The following is a 20,523-nucleotide window of genomic DNA, read 5'->3' on the forward strand; positions in this document are numbered from 1 at the left end:
AGCCAAGGCAAACACATTAGGCACACAACATCAACACCCCAGCGAAGAGCCCCATTGACAAATCATCACAATGGACCCAGGAGGATATGTCGGTGTTATGCCTTTAGCAGGTTAGAAAATCTGTTTGGTAGAGGATCCTAATTGCGTTCTAAGTCAATGGTCACACTGTTTTTGAGGTAAATGTTAATCATGTCTTAGTTGTTAGAATGGGTTGGGGTCCTAAGGGATCATGCTTAGGGAACTATACGCTACTCTGATAAATCAACAACTTAACGATGTTCCTGACATCAGGGATACAGGTAAATGATAGGACCTAAACCGTTCTCTCCTTCCCTTACCGATTTTACACCAAAACATTAGTATATCACTTGAATTGCAAGAGTAAACTATACGTAGAGAGCAGGCACCATTGTTAATCCTGTGTTTGTTCTAGAGACAATAAGGTTAATGAGAGTTCCATTTAAACATAATACCATCTCTAATCCTGTATGGAGTGACACAACAAGAGAACAAACCTCAGTGCTCCCTACAGGAACCCACTGTTGGCCTATAGCACTTGAAAGGCTATCTCATGCACAATGGGACTGGACAAGAGGCCTCGGGCCCCACGGCCGCTGGCTCCTAGCAAAAGCCTGTGAGCTCCCTGCTGTTCTAAGCAACATGCTGAACAGTAGGGGGTCGCTCTCTGTTTGTTTAAAACTCACAGGAGTCCCATTAAAGCCCTGATTCCCCTCATTTAGGACTTCCACGGGACACAAAGGACAGCCCTGGGAAGCGGCACATTGCAAGGGACACCAATTATCAGGGCGAGGACACAGGCCAGCTTGTTCGTGCTCAGGGACATGTCAAGTCGTTGGACGACCCCCTTCGTCAAACCCATTGACCACAGCGCACAGAGAGGCATCTTAATTGGTGTTGGGTAAACAGATTTTGTCAGGAAGTAGCAAAGGAAGCTAAGTAGCTGAATGTTCACATTGTCCAACCCCTGACCTGGGCTTCGGGGCCATTCTGAGACATCATTATGCTCCATTACTTTGATTAATTGTCTCTGACTCCCCTTTACGGTAGCTGGAAATCCAGGACAACAATTAAAAGCAATATTCTGGCAATAACCACCGGAGTAAATAAAAAGTGAGCCCTTTTCTCTGTGTACAACGATATGATAGTGGCGAGGGGCACTGAACCCCCCCCACCCACCCACCCACTGCACTCCCAAACCTGTCCCTCTCCACGGTCACCCCACTTCCCTACCCGGCCTCCCCCTCATGGGTCTTTCATTCCATTTAAAAAGGGGATTTTGTTAGGGAATCACTTGACATCATTAGTGACAGAGTGCTTGTCTTGGCTTATTAAAACATATGTCAGATCAGCAGTGGAGGACCAGTGTTTCGACCTCAGGTGAAAGGTCTGGGAAGTTTTTGTTTTTTTGTCAGTTGCTTCTGCTCCCTCTGTCTGGGCCTTTCCTCTGTCTTGGCTTGAGAGGTATCCATCTTCTCCAGGCAGAACCCAGTCCCATGGTCCATTATTACAGGGACTGACCAACCACAATAGGCCACTGTTGTCCCACAAGGCCTGAAGTGCAGAGTGTGAAGTTCAGTGACCAATGATGGGCTTTTATACCAGGTGACAGTGCGGAAATTAGCAGGATGATATTGACTTGATCTCATCTGCTTCACACACTTTATCAATGTGATAATGCCAATGTGTCAGATGGGCACTGGAACTCATACTGTGGAGGGTCCCTGGTCCGCTTCCTATGTTGGGAAGACAGGGACGGAACCCACTTTGTTGCATAACATTTTTGTTTTGTCACTGGCACCCCACTTGCCACTATTGTTGTCTTTGGAATGACAAAGCCTTTCAGATATTTATGATGATGAGTATAACATTTAAATTATCTATGATTCCTCATTAAAAAGCCTAGCACCGACTCTTTCAGACATTTCGAGGATTTGTCAAATGTAAACGATCTAGCTATAACTGCTCAACGAAAACAGCTAGATATTTTTATACTACTACCTTAAAACAAGAAAGTTGATTATCTGATATATAACGTTATGCCGATCAGGCGAGGCATTTATAGGCAGGGTGGTCTCTAAGTGGATTAGCAAACAACCATACGGCCACCCCTCATCCATCCAAAATGTTGGAGGGGCCGCACATTTAAATAACCTCCAATTAATGACCTTGTTTCATTGTTTACTCAGTAATCACAGCTGAATAAACTCAAACATCAATTAAAAATTCAAATGGATGAAGGGACAAAAATAGAGAGAGAATGTGAGAAAAGAGGAGAGAAAGACTGGTGTTTAGGTAATAACGTACTAATGACCTGGTTGTTTTTAACAATTGTTCATATTTTTGTTACATGTGTTGTTTGTGCACAGGTTGTTTGTTTGGCCATGTTTGGAGTTATGCATCCTAATGAGTAATATATTTATTTTTAGCACAAAACGTTGGGATATAAGAAAATCTGACTCTATGTAGTGAGAAATGAGACACAAGAGCACCAGTAGAAGTACTTCAGAAATGTTGCCTCGAGTCCTTAAATATATCCAGTTAGTCTTGCTCTTGTGACCCTCGCTCAAAATCTCAGTTCACTTGCTCTAGTAGTGTATAGATGATCCCATGGCTAAAAAGAATTGCTCCTTTGAAGAGACTCAGATTTGGCCTTGAAAGAGTCAAGGGGCTTTTGCCAATTGGTGGGAAAATGCTGATTAATTGTGTCATAGCCCTGTGAGAAAGTACGCCCAGCGCAAAGCACTAATTATGGGCCCTGCACTGCCCAAGAAAAAAAGGGTCAAAACTCCCAACAAAGGCTCATCTCATATCTCAAGACAATGAGGGAGCAAGAGAATAGGAGAAAGAGGAAGTTAATGAGGTGTGTCACCTGGCAGCTGCTGATGGTGGGAGAGGAAGAAGGGGGAGTATTGGAGGGGGGGGGGGGTATTCAGGACTATGGAAGTCCTTCTGGAGGTCCCTTTTTTCCTCAGCGAGGGGTACCCAGCAGGTTGTGTGTGCCAAGGATGTGAAGAGATATGCATGAAGGGACACAATCTGGAGAGCACCTAAAAAATTATCAAAATACCAGTAAAAAAAAAATCCCTGTAAATAACAAAACATTTAGGATCAATAGGCAATCAGACCTATATGTCGGTGTTTTATTTAAAAAAACATGTCATCCATTAAATTAACCATATTGTACATGTACTGTGTAACATCTATCATCAAACTACTATAAATATAATCATATTTTTCTAGCTAACCACTTAGTATGGGTCAACGGCTAAAGCAACAGTGGCATCAAAACATCTATTATTAAAAGAAAACTGAGATGGTTTTCAGCAAAAAAATAGTATATACGCAGATTTATAATCCTGTAAAAACACTGCTCAACTGTAGGTCCAAAGACAATCAATAAAAACATTGAGAATCACAAAATGTTCCCCTTGTGGAATTTTCAGTCATAATAGAAGACCAGTCAAGTACGGTTTAATATTTAGCTAGAGTAAGAAAGACTGCACTACGGTGTCTCAATGGTAAATTACGTGACATAGATCTACAGTAAATGGCTATAGTAGAGCCTGGTGACCATTTTGGTTTTGTCTTTGTTTTTCCCTAACCTGAGGGTAAGTCAAGTAGTATTTGAGAGACAACGGTTGTTCTATGTATCAAATAGTGTGCCACCAAATTTCTGTTGACAGGGCTTCTTATTAAGTGTGTGCTTGCTTGTGCTTAAATTCTGAGGAAGACTTTGGTTGTTCCAATGACATTTCTTTGACTTATGTGCCACCAGAAATAGAGCACATTTTCTCTAGACAGTGACAGAGGCCGTTGTAATGCCTTTCTTAATATGTTTTTATATGTTGATGAATGATGTTATGAGATGCATTGAGTTCATAAATTATTTAGTTGAATTTTTTTCACTAGGTAAAAAAAAATCTGATAATAGAATAAACAGTTTTGCCCCTACTGCACTTAAAGTTTCAGCTCCCTGGAGAAAAGATTTGGAACGAGGATTTCATGTTTCATTTCAAAGTTATTGGTTCAGTTCCAAGTCTATCCTCCAGTGATCAAAGGTTAACTCAAAGAAAGGCTTGGCAGGAGGTTTATGCAAAATGTCTTCGGTTCATTCCAAAAGGTTCTATACATTTGTTACCATTGGTGCTCGTTTAGAGCTTGTTTTGCCTCTTAACCTCTATTTCTTTGGATTACATCTCTCTTCTTTCTCTTTCATAATATACTGAACAAAAATATAAACGCAACAAGTGTTGATCCCATGTTTCATTAGCTGAAATAAAAGATTCCAGAAATGTTCCATACGCAAAAAAAAACATTTTTCTCTCCTATTTTGTGCACAAATGTGTTTATATCTCTGTTAGTGAGCATTTCTCCTTTGCCAAGATAATCCAGATGTGGAATATCAAGAAGCTGATTACACAGCATGCTCATTACACAGGTGCACCTTGTGCAGGCCACTCAAAAATGTGCAGTTTTGTCACACAACACAATGCTACAGAGTTTTGAGGGAGCGTGCAATTGGCATGCTGACTGCAGGAATGTCCACCAGAGCTGTTGCCAGAGAATTTAATGTTAATTTCTCTACAATAAGCCACCTCTAATGTAATTTTAGAGAATTTGAGAGTACGCCCAACCGGCCTCACAACCGCAGACCACGTGTAACCACGCCAGTCCAAGACCTCCACATCCGGCTTCTTCACCTGCTGGGTGGTCTGAGACGAGCCACCCAGACAGCTGATGAAACTGTAGGTTTGCACAACCGAAGAATTTCTGCACAAACTGTCAGAAACCATCTCAGGGAAGCTCATCTGTGTGCTCATCGTCCTCATCAGGGTCTTGACATGACTGCAGTTTGGCGTCATAACCGACATCAGTGGGCAAATGCTCACCTTCGATGGCCACTGGCACGCTGGAGAATTGTGCTCTGCACGGATGAATCCCAGTTTCATCTGTACCAGGCAGATGGCAGACAGCGTGTATTGCGTTGCATGGGCGAGTGGTTTGCTGATGTCAATGTTGTGAACAGAATGCCCCATGGTGGCGGTGGGGTTATGGTATGGGCAGGCATAAGCAACGGACAAAGAACACAAATGCATTTTATCGATGGCAATTTGAATGCATAGAGATACCGCGACGAGATCCTGAGGCCCCTTGTCGTGCCATTAATCCGCCGCCATCATCTCATGTTTCAGCATGATAATGCACGACCCCATGTCGCAAGGATCTGTGCACAATTCCTGTAAACTGAAAATACTCCAGTTCTTCCTTGGCCTGCATACTCACCAGACATGTCACCCATTGAGCTTGTTTGGCATAATCTGTTCCAGTTTCCGCTAATATCCAGCACCTTCACACAGCCATTGAAGAGGAGTGCGACAACATTCCACAGGCCACAATCAACAGCCTGATCAACTCTATGTGAAGGAGATGTGTCGCGCCGCATGAGGCAAATGGTGGTCACACCAGATACTGACTGGTTTTCTGATCTACGCTGCTCCATTTTCTTTTAAAGGTACCTGTGAACAACAGATGCATATCTGTATTTGCAGTCATGTGAAATCCATAGATAAGATCCTAATGAATGTGTTTATATTGACTGATTTCCTCATATGAACTGTAATTCAGTCAGAAATTGTTGCATTTATATTTTTGTTCAGTGTAGATTGTTGAAGGACATTATTAATATGCATATCATTATTTTATTATTACTACCCTGTAAGTCATTTGCACAAGCACAATATTTGTATTTTGATATACTAAATTGACAAATCACCAGCCCTGGTCATGAACCTGTTAAGGGATTCCGTAATGAAAGTGTACAAGTACCATACATGAAATAAAAGGTGCTATGAGAAACCGCAAAGCATGACTGAGCATCCCTAAAAGACATACATGCGTGAATGGAATACTAGTTTCTTTGAGTTCTGGTGTGGAAAATGTTCATGTCACATACAAAACAGTACTTTTAAAAGCAGACAGAGTATGAGACATGTATAAGACATCTAAATCCAATTAAGGAATAGAGTCTTCATCTGGGCTAGCTAGGTGGCTAGCCTACTGGGTGTCTGATAACATCAGTAGGAACTTAAACAAAATATGTTTTTTGTTCAAAACTGCCATTTTTCAGTCTGACGGTTACTGTAAACACCATTCCAGCACACAACATTATAAGACATGCTTTTCCACATTCCTTCATCCTGTTTTTAAGGAGGAAAAATGTCTCAAACCTTTGTGCCAAAAAGAGGCTTACAACATTTTGTATAAAAGTATTATCATTTGTATTAAAGTAACACAATGTTCAGTCATAGCATTTCTAATAAAAGACCTGTGTGGAAATACAGAATAGCAGACTGTTCACAGCAGAGAACTCTCTGCTATTTTCTCAACATTCCTTGTCTTTCAACTGTTATGGACTCATGGCAAAATGTCCTCTTTCTTGATTTAGTTGAGCCAGTAAGGAGCCCATCAGTGCACTGGCTACACCAAAATGCTAAAATATCTCTCTATATTTCCACAATTTCAATGATACCAAACTCCCTTTATCCTGGTTTTCAGCCTTGACTTTGATGTCCACATAACATTCCAAGCAATTTATCTCAGATTTTATAAGTTTAGGACATACCAGTTATGATTGCAATTTGCGTGATGTGAAAGGTTATGCGGGCACTGTCTGCAAACCCACATCTTAACTCAGATGTTAGATTAACAAAAATGTATATTTGTATCATGTGGACCAACAAAAAAAACAATAATAATACTTTTGTTCCTTGTAGATAAAATTGCCTTACAGTCAGTACATGCAGTATTCCTAAAACATCAATTATATTCAAATATTAAAGAGGTGATGAGAGGTAACTACTAACATCTAAGATCTGTTGGAGAACGTCTTAGCATGGACCAGCTAATGTACCGTCAAAGTTCACGGTTAGGTTATAGTGAACTTGTCAGCCATTAACACACATTTCCAATCCTTAGATTAGCTCTTCCAATGATTCCGCAATGCAACCTTTCTCAACATAGAAATCTACTGCTGTTACAAGAAGCCTTCACGCTTTAAGGTTTGTATATGAAAATGCATACCTTGGCAGTATGCAGAGAAGGGAATGTACTCAATGTCTGACCAAGTGATAGCTACAACATTAGTCTAAAGTTCTATGGGAAAGTAGTTACCAGTGAATTTATATAACCCCAATATCTAGGAGAGAAAAGGCACATGTACAGTATTTGCCCCACAACTATAAACACATAGAATACCTTTTTTAAATATAGTCCTCATTTTATTAACAGAGGCCAAATAAATTCATCACATTGTATTTACAAAGAAAGGCAATAAATATCTTATAATAGTCATAAAATTATTTTTGCATACATTTTAAAAATTCATAAATGTGTCATGTTGTTAGTAGCATCTCATACAAAACCTGTCAGGTGGTAGACAAATATATAGGCTACTACAGCTGTACCCAGGAATAGAGGCTGAACTTTGTCGTCACTGGTAAAATGGTCAACATTGTTCTGTAGGGAACACAACTCCTCTGGTTGCCAGGTCTAGTGATGGCCGCAACCTGTTCCCCGAATCCAAAATAAGCATATTTATCGTTGTATGGTTCTCAGGGTTTAAGAGTTAGGTCTGACAATACGGAGATAGTGGGTAGGATGAATATATACCTTTCCTAGTACGCATTATAACAATTCAGTGCTCTCGACAATATAACTGGCTTGATTGAACACAATGTTAGAGATGAAGAGTTTTGGGGATGTCTCTTTGAACATGGGTGCTTGGGTGCACCATGAACAACCAGTGATACAATCCACCTTTTGGTTGTAGGCCTATGAAAAGCAGGGTAAATTGGTGGATGCAGATGGTAATAATACCAGATAGCTTGCTCTGTGTCAAAATATATGTATATAAGATAACCTCATATACTTGTACGGCAATGTTTGAGAAGCTGTCCAGTATTCATTAGTCTTTTTCAACCATTCTACCACACTAAGGAAAGTAAGGCAAAAGGTGGGATATTACATTTCCCATTTTAACAGTGTCCGTGTTTCTGTCTCAGTTAACTTCTGAGCCACATCAACTCAGGTTAAACAAAACTACAACCCCGTCTGTCTGAAGTCTGGCTAGTCAAAGCATGTTGTGTTCAGCTGAATCATAGGTTGCACACCAAAATGTCAAAGAAATCACACTGTGCACAACGTGTTCAGCGCATTCCATCCAGAGTAGTCCACGAGTCAGAAGGTATCAACAGAGGGGGAGTTGAGGGAGAGAGAGGGGGCACTGTCACATGTTGCACTCAAAGCTACGCAGTTATCTAGGTAAACTGTTTCACCTGCCATTGTCACCTCTCTCTATTTCGTCTCCATGGCGTCCCGATTCCAGTGGAAAATATGGGATCCATGTTGTCTGGGGTAACACAAACAAAACTGACAGGTATTCCAATAAAATCTAGTGGATGATTTTTATAACATTTATAAACTCATGCTTCCACCCTCATTGTCAGAAGGATGCCTTCAGTTTGCAATTCAAAGGAGCAGAAGATGGTGGCGATAAGGGTCCTTTGTCGTCCTTAGTTTATCCAGTATAAATAAAATAACAGACACATTATAACAATTACCCAGAAACATCCAACAGTTGGGAGATGTTCAATGTTCCTGAAATATAAAAATAAAACCTCTGATTTTTTTTTTCTTTTTTGTCGTCGTTCTTTTTACATAAGTCTTTAAGGGGTTTTAAGGCAACAAGCTTTACATGGCCTTTGAAACAACAGTGCGTGTGCTGTCCATTGGACAATCAGTTTGTTTTGGGGTTGTGTTTTAGGCGGCGTGCCCTTCGTGTCCGCTTAGTTACTGTAGTGAAACGAAACTCTTCCAGTGGATCCACCTTACCCTTTGGGTGGCGTTTCATGAAATGCACTTCCTGTTGTGTTTGTGTGGTCCGCGATCCTTTTTTGGGCCTCCCCTTCCTGTTGAAGCCCAGGTACCAGCCTTTGTACTTGGCTGACACGAGAGCTGTGTAGTTGTTCTCCAAGAATTCTTCCACGAAGACGCACTCCTGGTTCCTCCCATTGAGCTGCAAAGAAAACAACACGTTAGACACTTAGCACCTGGTTTCTAACACTGTGAAACAATGACTTCCGCCTTCCACAATGGCAAAACATCAAGGAAATCTACTTTACCTACTACCAAAGAACATTGCTGTATGTCATATAAGCCAGAAAGAGATGGAACTACTACAGTTGCATTTGAGGTATAGCTCTTTTAAGGACACAGAAACGTTACTGGACATTTCACACCTTGCACTTGTAAGTTTAAGCTATGTGTCTGTTTAAAAAGAATAATACTTTTTTTGTGATGTACACTCCCCTATGTATGTATTTAGACAGTGAAGCAAGACTCAATCAGATCAAGCGTTAACCGGCGATAACCGACACCCGCATAGCTGGTTTGGCTGTGTCTGAGGTGTAACTGTGTTGGAGCTGTCAAATCTGTGAGCAGCTGCTCTTGATCATTGTCATGGAGCCACACCAGTCCCGCTTGTGTTGGAAGTTCAGAACGAGAAAGTGTAGGCTATAAAGAAATAATTACGCCCAAATTGAAAATCATTAGACAAAATAATTAGGATTTCCATCAGCCTAATGGAGGTGTAGATCACATGTCACAATCCTGTGTTCTAACTTGTAAACAAGGCTGCATGAGATTTCTCTTAAAGGGATACTTCGGGATTTCGGTCAGATGAACTCGTGGATACCATGTTTATGTCTCTATGTCCAATGTGAAGGAAATTAGAGGTAGTTTCTTGAGCCAATGCTAACTAGCGTTAGCGCAATGATTGGAAGTCTATGGGACCCATAGACTTCCAGCCATTGCTCTAACGCTAGTTAGCATTGGCTTGCGAAACTACCTCTAACTTCCTTCATACTGGACACAGAGACATAAAAATGGTATCCATAGGTTCATCTGACTCTGGGGAAGTAAAGGGCCTCATTTTCAAAATCCTGACGTATCCCTTTAATGCAACTTCGTGTAGCCAATGGCAATGTCCGCTTTAGGTATGATGCCAGGAGCCACTTGTGGATTTGTCAGTTGTAAAGCAGTTCCACCTCCGACACTGCCAAAACAACCACGATGCAGATGTTGGGTAAAGCGGATCTTATTCAATAGAGCCCTTAAAGTTTTATATGAGGCAACAGTACAGAATGTCACCTTTTATTTCAGGGTATTTACATACATATCTGTTTTACTATTTAGAAATAAAAGCACTTTATATATCTAGACCCCCCATTTTAAGATGTCATAAGTATTTTGACAAAATGCACTTGTATTAATGTAGTCAAAAGTTCCGTATTTGGTCCCATATTCAATGACTACATTAAGCTTGTGACTCTACAAACTTGTTGGATGCATTTGCAGCTTGTTTTGGTTGTGTTTCAGATTATCTTTTGCCCAATAGGAACTGAATGGTGAATAATGTATCCTTTTGGAGTCGCTTTTACTGTAAATAAGAATAGAATATGTTTCTGAACACTTCTACATTAATGTGGATGCTCCCATGATTATGATCATGAATGAATCATGATGAGTGATGATGAACAAAGATCATACCACCCCAAAAATGCTAACCTCCCCTGTTATTGGTAATGGTGAGAGATTCGTGTGTCTTGAGGGTATGATCTTTATGCCTCTGTCATTTATCATTATTCAGGATTCATTCAGGATTATCCGTAATCATGGTAGCATCCACATTAATGTAGAAGTTTTCAGAAACATCTTCTGTTCTTATTTACAATAAAAGTGACTCCAAAATGACACAAAACATTATTTACCATTCAGGTACTATTGGGCAAAATATAATCCGAAACTGAAACAAACTGCAAATGCATCCAACGAGTTTGTAAAGTCACAAGCTTGAAGTAGTCATTGCGTGCTAGGAATATGGGACCAAATACTAAACTTGTGACTACTTCAATACACTATAAGTTAATTTGTCCAAATACTTATGAACAAAAACTTTTTCAAATGGGGGGGCTCGATATATAAAGTGATTTAAATTCTAAACGGTAAAACAGATAAGTATGAAAATACCCTCAAATAAAAGGTGACATTCAGTAATTCAGTAACGTCCCCTCATATAACACATTTGGTCTCAAATCCAAAATGCTGTAGTGTTGGACCAAATGTATAATTCTAGCTTCACTGTCCAAACAAATACAGAGGGGAGTGTACATGCTGCTATTTTACATGGCGCCACCTGGTGAACAAGAGGTATAATTGCAATGGCGTCCCTCCTATGTGGGCATTAGACTTTCAAAGCATTGTGATCATTGTGAGGATTGCAGTCTATAATTGACTGATGAAGTGTCAAAAGAAAGGCACGGGTTACTTATCAAAGGGTTTTTAATCAGGGGTATACTGAGTGAGCACTTTCCATTATGGCTTGTATGTTACGCAAGTGAACATTCAGGTAACTGCCAAAATAAAGGAAACACCAACATAAAATGTCTTAATAGAGCATTGGGCCACCACAAGCCAGAACAGCTTCACCTGGGCATAAATTATTCAAGTGTCTGGAACTCTATTGGAGGGATGTGACACTATTTTTCCACAATAAATTCCATAATTTGGTGTTTTGTTGATGGTGGTGGATAACGCTGTCTCAGGCACCGCTCCAGAATCTCCCGTTAGTGTTCAAATGAGTTGAGATCTGGTGACTGACACGGCCATGGTTTACATTATTATCATGCTCATCAAATCATTCAGTGACCACTCGTGCCCTGTGGATTGGGGCATTGTCATGGTAACCAAAATAACGGTCTTCCCAGCATTTTTATACATGACCCTAAGCATGATGGGATGTTAATTGCTTAATTAACTCAGGAACCACACCTGTGTGGAAGCACCTGCTTTCAACATACTTTATATCCCTCATTTACTCAAGTGTTTCCATTATTTGGGCAGTTACCTGTAGATTCTTCATACATTAATGTGTATTATTATGAATGTCTTAGTGTTGCTAAAAAGGGAACTTAATCACACATAAAACCATGTTTCTATGGTTGGGTATAGTAATGTGCACACTGGGGTGTCTCTTTAGGTGTTCTCTGTTATTATCACTAGAAAACACAAGAAAATAGAATAGGCCCAATTGTATTTCATTGAGTTAGATTTTCCTCGTTCTCTGGCAAGAGAGTGACAACCTCTTTCCTACCTTTCCAACTATTTTGCCATTCTTGTTCATACAGATGTAATGCCCACTCTCCTTCCCTTTTATTCGAATATGGCTCCCAAAGGTTTCCGTCTCAACAATAAGAAGAGCTAGAGGGTGAAAGAGAAACACAACTTGATAATTATTTTCAAACACTTACATGCATTCAGTTGATACAGTCCATGAACAGTTTTAACCGATAAAACATTTGTTTGATAATTTACTATAAACCCCAGAGAGGTAGAAACCAATGCAGTATCATCTTCCTGCAGTGATACAATTTACACAACAACATATGTGCCAAAACAAAATGGTAAGCTGCCGTTACATTTGAAATGATCCATTCTAAACAAGCACACCAGCGGCTTCCTTTGCTCTGTCACAACCTTCACCCCTGTGGGGTCAGCTTTGTTTCTGTTCGCTCCTCGCGGGCAAGAGATCTGCCAAACATTCTGGAGGGGTTACGCGCCCTCAGGATTAGGTTTCAGGTTCTCTTTAGTCTGTGCTCACTCAATCAAAAAGTTAAAGATGATCCATCTGTTTAACACACTGGTCTATTCAGTGGCACTATTCAGCCAGGAGGTGTGGGGAGGGGCATCTCCAAAATTGTCCCTTTAAACAATCTTGGATGGGAAGGGGAGTGGGAAACTCGTCTGAGAACTGACGTTGAGAGAGAGAGAGGGAAGAAGACATCCCTCTCAACCAGGGAGAAATGAGGATAACATGACAGTGGTGAGACTTCTCTGAATTCACAGGAGGCCTGGTTTGAGAAATACAATAGAGCTCCTGAGAGGAGTTGGAGAAGCTGGGACAGAGAGCGCCACAAGTCCCCACTTAACTGACCCTCTTCCATCCCTTTCATACTACAAAGGTAAAAAGCAAGCTGTACTGTGATAGCCTGGCTTGAAGTGGTTTTAGTTTAGTGTTGCTCACTGTAGCCAAGCTATAGAAGCCCCACAGCATTTTCAGTGGTTTTAGTTTAGTGTTGCTCACTGTAGCCAAGCTATAGAAGCCCCACAGCATTTTCAGTGCTGGCTCTCAAACGACTGTGCCGAGGGCGGACTTGTGCGAGTGCAACTGGAAACTACAGGTGCAACAACTTCCTTTAAAAAACATGTACCAGCACTGACGTGGATTTTAACAATTTTTTACAAATACCCATGCATTTAGATATAGATATAAGATGCTATCCTAGCAGGACAAATGGTGACATCAATTATGTGGGATTGCATGTGACACGTATATATACCACATTTCTTGATGGCAAGCACTCCTGCCTGAGGAGAATTATAACTCCCTCTTATCCGCGTGTATGTGTGGGGTAGCTGACCTTGTTGTAGCTGCGGCTCCATTTCTCAGCCGTGCTTTCTGACCCTCCATTGTGCGGTTGCTGTTATGACTGAGTGAGGATTAGTGCAGAGATGAGAGAAGAGTGTCTTCCCAAGCCTCCTGTTAAATCAGTGTCAGGGAGTTCACAGGTGCCAGGTACTGGGGCTGAGGGGGCAGGGTTGGCAAGTCTTCATGGGAAACATTGAATCTGCTTCCACTCAAGCTCTAACAAGCAACGAGAGGAAACCTCGCCTCAGCATATCTGTGACTGAACACAGTCGACACAACAGTGAGGTCGACTCGAGCCGGCAACATTACAGCCGACTGACTGTTTGTTGGCAAATCATACATGTGAGCGCAAACAGGCAAGCACTCCCATACAAACGCACCTAGACCACCGTCCGACTTTGAATAGAATATGTGCCATGCACACAGTGACTGTAGAAACTGTAGTGAATGTAGAAACTGATATACCCTCTGTAGACTTGGAAACCACTATGCCAGGCATCACGCAGAATTACTTCCCATGACAACAATCAGCTGTATTCCCACCTCAGTATGGTCACTGACCAGAACAGTGGAAGGAACACAGCTGAATGAAGACAATATATACATCTAGCCACGCTTTATCAGTGGCAGACATGCTTACAGCCTCAAATTCCCACACTATTCATCATCTTAATGGCTTAACCAAGCAATCAGTAAGTAACGGAGTTAGGGTCAAAGTTCACTAGTTAGAAATGTAACCCCAACTCTGACCAGTAGCGGTCCAAAATAGGTCCAATGAATCCTGGTTCACATGGGATAATTCCCACAGTAAAGACCATTGATGAGGGGAACTGGCTCAAGTGTCTGTAAGTGAAGTGCACAGGAATTCTCCCGTACCGTACTTGCCCCCATCGTCTCCGTTGGCGTTGACCTTCTTGCCCAGGATCTGGACGTGCTTGCCCGTGGTGCGGCTGTACAATTGGTAGATGCGGATCTGCTTCCGGCTCAGGTCGTCCGGGTTCCGCGTGTGGTTCTCGATATAGATCCTAAAATCAGCTGAGCTCTGTTGTGATTCCTGGAGGAGAAAGACATGACACGGGTGTTCATGGAGCAGCTTTTACTAGGTACTCTGTCATGAAGCTCTGCTTGGATGTTGCTCTGCTTGGATGTTGTAAGCTGATCTAACTGTGCGGCATTGCGAACAAATTCAAAGGGCACATACTGCAGAAGCTGAAGAGAACAAAAGCGCAACATGCTACGTGCTTCATTATTATTGCATGTCTTTGTATTGAGGCAGCTATTTACTATTTGCCTGGGGCCATATTGAGAAACCAGTATTCCATTTCCACAAGCAAGCAAGCCACTAGCAATTATACACCTGAAGCATTCAGACCTGTTACACTATCATCAAAAATATATCTGCCCTAGGGCCCACAGTAAGGCCTATAAATCACAGTGGAGATGTGGATGCAATGGCGAGAGGCAGCTCGTACCATAAAAACACACTAGGAGGGAGCATCTCGTAACATAAACTCCCCTATTCAAATGTTTCACGCCGTTAGAATGAATGCAAAGGTCTGTTCTGCACTTACAAGTTGCCTAAGGGACTACTTTTTTTTTTTTTTTTTTTAATAGCTGACTTCGACAACACATCCAAATACATGCAGCCTGAGCGCCCTGTCACCCAACCCCATATGTGGATGGGAAGGAAAATGTACACTTTCAAAACCCCTGAAATCTCAATTCACGCCAAGATCCTGTTCCCCAGCTGTATCATGTGGTAATTACATAGTAATGGCCTTTTATGTAGCTTCTCTCAGGTGGCTAATTATATACACATTACATTCTCCAACTCCTTGTTATTTTAACCTCAGCAAATAAATGACATTTAGTGAATGAGTGGGGAAATATGCTCAGGGTAGAACAAATCTTTAATACAAAAGGGGAAGACAAACCACTGATCTGAATACAAATCCCAGTTGTTTGAAGCCACGTTATGGCTGTTCTCAGTAAAAAATTGGTGTCAGCAAACATTAAAGGAACTACATAACACAGTTAGTTTTGGAAATACTGTCGCAAGTATATGAATCAAAATATGAAACAATTGTATGTCACTTTTTAATATTCAACTCAAAGAAAGTAATTTGCCTCAAGAAAACATGCATCTTAATCAATAAGCAAATCTTATTTAAATATCTTTATCAAACTTTCTTTGAATTGAGTCAATGTTTAGAGGGGAGGAACATTAACAGTTATTATGATACACCTCATAAGTTCATATAATAGAGCATCCGATATAGCCTCTACAACACCAAAAGAGCATTCAAAACCAATAGAGCATCTAAACAACACCAAAAGAGCATTCAAAACCAATAGAGCATCCAATAGAACCTCTACAACACCAAAAGAGCATTCAAAACCAATAGAGCATCTAAATAGAGCATCCATAACTCTCCACAACCTAGAAGGACATCGTCATACTATCCCCCCCGCCCCAAAAGCTAACCACCAAGCCAGCATGAACTAAAACATTTTTTGGGGGGGGGGATAACTACTGCTGAGGGATTTGTGCCAAATCTCTCCATCTCTAAACAAACATAAAGGTTTGTTTTGTAGACAGTTGCATTTCACATGGAGGAAAAAAGGCAAGCCTCTGCAGAGGGCTGAGGTTAATGCAATCGACAACATTTTTTATCGAGCCAGTCTCCCTTTTCAAAGACGGCCCGAAAATGGATATGGTTGAAACTTCAAAACGTCTGGCACCATCTTCACTGGGAAGCTTAGTCCCCTTGCATCTCAGATATGCTTTACTATCTGCATAACACAGTCTACCTGCCATCAAGGTTGTGCTACATAATTGTATTGGTCTATCTAGAGGGTTTTGTCTTCAGCAAAGCCTCCATGAGACTTCCTTCTGGCCTACATCTTCATTACAGAAGCAATTAGTCATACAAAGTAAGAACTATATCAGAATTTAAACACTAGTATTCTATTACTATCTAGGACAGGGGAGAAATCAGACAGTAACACTTTAGCATTGTTTGTTCCAATTCCTTTGGAACAATCAGAGCACAAACCCTCACATTGCCCAGTTGTGTCTTGTTTTTTAGTGGTGTCTTTGTAAAATGTCCACTTTTATTATGAAATGGGAATGCCAGGTTTTATAATCATGATCCCTTGACACATTTATTAAGGAACATCTCTGACAGAGATGTGGTGTCTCTGACAGAGATGTGAAATCCAAGAGGTAAAAGGGGGATTCTACTCTCCGTCTTCATCTATTGCTGCCTCATTGGATGGATTGGCCTCTCCATCAATAATTAGGTTGGCATGAGTGTTGTTTTTTTGAAATCCAAAGTATTTTTTACGATTCAAACTAGATTTTATGACATCTTATCACGTCAATCAGAGGGGAAAGGATTGGGTGCATTGTATGTAATTACTTAGCCCTGTATAAATAGAAGCAATGTTTTTTTACATTTTCACATATGCTTTAAATTGAAGACAGGGTGAAAAACGTGAAACAATTCTCGTAGTTCTCTGTAACCCTGGAGAGGTTTGATTGGTATCAACTCGGTATATGATACTGACTAGACTATAAAACTAACCCCAACAACAGAGGCATGGAAGCAGGATGTGGGCTAACCACTGCTTCTTACTGCATCCAGCAATATAACATGGTGGTTTCCTAACGACCCTTTATATCTGACATTCATTTAAACCAAATACATAATGTCAAATGTCTAGATGTTTTACATTCATGTTCATATGTCACATATCATGAACAAAAAATAACCAATAGCCTACAAGCATGCCTAAAACGGAAATACATTAATTGTTCATATTAAGCTACAGTTAAGAAATTGAATCTAACACCGTGCAGAATATTACTTTACATAATAATACATCATGTCGATATTGACTTGAGTTTTGCATGAAAGGTAGGCTACAGACAACCAATTTAACAAATCAATCGCATGCGTAAAAGGCGCGCGATTCGTGGAGTTTATATTATTACCGAATAGATCCACGACACTGAAAATGATCAAAATCGCAAATGATCCTGATCTAAATGTCTTTAAATTTCTTCAGGCTACATGTCAGTTTTTTCCATGCCTCAACGCTGGTTGCCTGGCGCAATGGTGCGCTGTGCGCTTATCTGATGCACTCGAGGACTCCTCGTTCATTAGAGTAAGGTGCGCAGTGGGGTCGTTTCTTCTACATTACTATTTCCTTACCATAAATGTCATATTTAAACAAGGGTAGAGTTACTATGCTTGTATTTTTATTAAATGAACAATACAACTTTAATTAGGGAATTGTGTTAATCTTATGTAATTAAAGTCATATTAAAAAGTAAAAAGACAAAGCTCAGAAAAAGAACCAGCGCGCCTAACCACCGTATTTTCCAGTTTGCAAGTATCCAATTATATGATAACGATTTGTTCATAATAAATCCAGAATGGGTGCCGCAAAATCACACACAGACACACACACTGTCCAAAAACTGAACAATCGAATCAACCTACCTGGAGCTGGAAATAGAGGACCAGAAAATGTAAACACCTGGAGAGAGAAGGATGGGGTTAATCGCAAGCAATAACATTAAATATAAACACTATAGCCTAAATGGGTGACAAGGGTAGTAACTAGCTTTTAGCGACTTCTATTGGTAAGAATGTACGTGTTTTGAGAAACGAAAGGAATAGAAAGATGGAATCCTTACAGGTATATGAACCTCGAAGGCAGAAGAGACATGTTGACTTGCTGAAATACACCTGTTTCCACAATTTTAAAGCCCTGAGAGAAGTAGAGGATAGACCCGCCAGCGTCCTTAAACTATGCGAACAATTCCGGAGGTGCCTTTGAATCCCAGTGTAATGATAAACAACTGGAGTGCAACAATGTCACTGAATGCAACATTAGGTGCTTCCATGTAAAAAAAAAAATGATCCAGAGGAAAAAATATAGCCTATTGTTTCTTGTCCCCCTCCAAATCTCCTCGCTCCGCTCTCACCGGCTGTGTAGACCGTGGTATCTTGCTGGGCGCGGAAATATTCAATTTGCAACCATTGCTTAGTATATTTCCCCTTGTTTAAAAATCCATTGCGCTTTGCTCCCAAAGGTGCTGCTCCAAAGATCAGATGTATTTCAATTCCGTGCGTACCTGGGGATATCTACACTTTGCATGGATCATGTTAATCTTCCGACTCCACATTGGAAAAAGGGCAAAAGGGGACAAGTGCGTAAAATGAATATTTTTTTTTTTTTTTAAGTTATGGGGTATACCTCAAATTGTGATAAAACTTCAGTGATATCCAGAGAGTATAACTATTACATCTGAATCAAACGCAGCCGAAGACCTTCGTAGCAGGGGCGATGGTTTAATGCCTGTCAGTAGAGTGTCTGCGGCTAAGGATTTGGGCACAGTGAGTTTTTTTGTTGTTGGTGGGTGGAAACTTGTCCTCGGTGTGCACCTGATAGGGTAATTTTTGAGAGACCATCAGTTTGGAGAATGTTTTCCTCTAGTCATAAATGATGGTGCTTGGGAGGGAGTTGGTAGGCTAGAAGGAAGGACTCACGAATGGATGACTTGTTTTCAACATTTTAGAAACTGTATATACATTTTATTTGGAGCAATTCGATAAGGGATATTTCCTTAAATACAGGGTTAGGCTTATTTCAAGTTCACAAAAATAGCCTAGGCTACTTTACATTTTAGTCATTTAGCAGACGCTCTTATCCAGAGCGATTTAAGTGCCTTGCTCAGGTGTACATCGAGAGATTTTTCACCTAGTCGGTTCAGTGATTCGAACCAGCGACCTTTTGGTTACTGACCCAATTCAATCGCTAGCCTACCTGCCACCCCTACTTGGGAGAATAGACCTACTGGATTTCTCACCAAAAAAATTTAATCACATTTTCTATGATTCATAAATCAGTTTTTCCCCCCATATTATTTTCCAATATTATTAATGGCGTAACCATCACTAATTAGTTCTTTATATTTATTGATATTAGATATATATTTGCTGATGTTTTGTTGTATTACCTTTGTCTAGAGTTGAGAAAGAGTGTGTGAGTCGTATTTTCAGAACACAAGGACACTTTTCGGCTTCCCTTGTTTTGTGGTTATATTGGAGACCACGTCGTTTGTGGATTGGGTTTAGCTCTCCCAGACAGCATTGAAATGCAGGTTGTTGTGGAACTCGATTTTTCAATAATGTGCTATAACTTATCCCGCATTTAAATGAAAGAGAGGTGTGAATGTGTTTACGAGGCCCTCTGAACTCGCAGTGGAATGACCCCACATCCCTCCCGCCACTTAGGACCATTGTGTGATTTTCATTTATTGTCCTATTACAACGGGATCTACAGCATTCCACCCTCATTGCGTTTCAATGTCCCTATAGAGTTAGTGGTATCAATTGAAACTATAGTGGATTGCACTTTGATTAGCTTGTAAGAACAAGGGTAACTGTGTGAATCAGTATAATTCCAAAATAGGCTATTACAACAAATGTTATTCAATTCTGTACCTATGTACAATGCATGTGTATTATCAGATTTCAAACTCCAATAATAAACAATATCCTCCAATGACGAAATTCAAAAACCCTAATTGTACAAAATATAATAATTTATGATAGGAACCGTTAAATAAACACACAATGTGTGCACATCTGATGATTAGATTGACCTGGGGCTTCCATTTGGTGTACATCCAAAGTAAGTTATAATCAACAAAAGACTATGTTTGAAGCATTGGCTGGCAGTCCAAAATGAAGCTGGTTGAAAAGTGACTAAAACCACAGGCATAATAAACAATAATTACGAAACTGCACAAAGGAGCCAGCATTGAGTAGTCACTCATCACCTTTAAAGCACAGGCTTGTGACAATGCCTTGAAAGTATAAATGAAGAGCTATGGCACAGGGTGAACAGAGCTGTGTCTTTGATGTGCTCACCTGTGTGACACT

The 20,523-nt window shown here is 40.5% G+C and overlaps 1 protein-coding gene across 1 annotated transcript; it reads right to left on the bottom strand.

Annotated features, from left to right (window-relative positions):
- Positions 1-5,740: 5,740 nt before the first annotated feature.
- Positions 5,741-18,959, bottom strand: LOC129858300 (fibroblast growth factor 18-like). Its single transcript, XM_055927449.1, has 5 exons — positions 18,270-18,959; positions 18,073-18,109; positions 14,441-14,618; positions 12,230-12,336; positions 5,741-9,094 (listed from the first exon to the last, which is right to left on the bottom strand). Exons 1-5 carry the CDS (start codon positions 18,299-18,301, stop codon positions 8,816-8,818), a joined length of 633 nt encoding a protein of 210 aa, XP_055783424.1. The 5' UTR covers positions 18,302-18,959; the 3' UTR covers positions 5,741-8,815.
- Between the last annotated feature and the right edge of the window lie 1,564 nt (positions 18,960-20,523).

Source organism: Salvelinus fontinalis, chromosome 6 (assembly GCF_029448725.1).
Source record: "Salvelinus fontinalis isolate EN_2023a chromosome 6, ASM2944872v1, whole genome shotgun sequence".
NCBI classification, from domain to species: Eukaryota; Metazoa; Chordata; class Actinopteri; order Salmoniformes; family Salmonidae; genus Salvelinus; species Salvelinus fontinalis.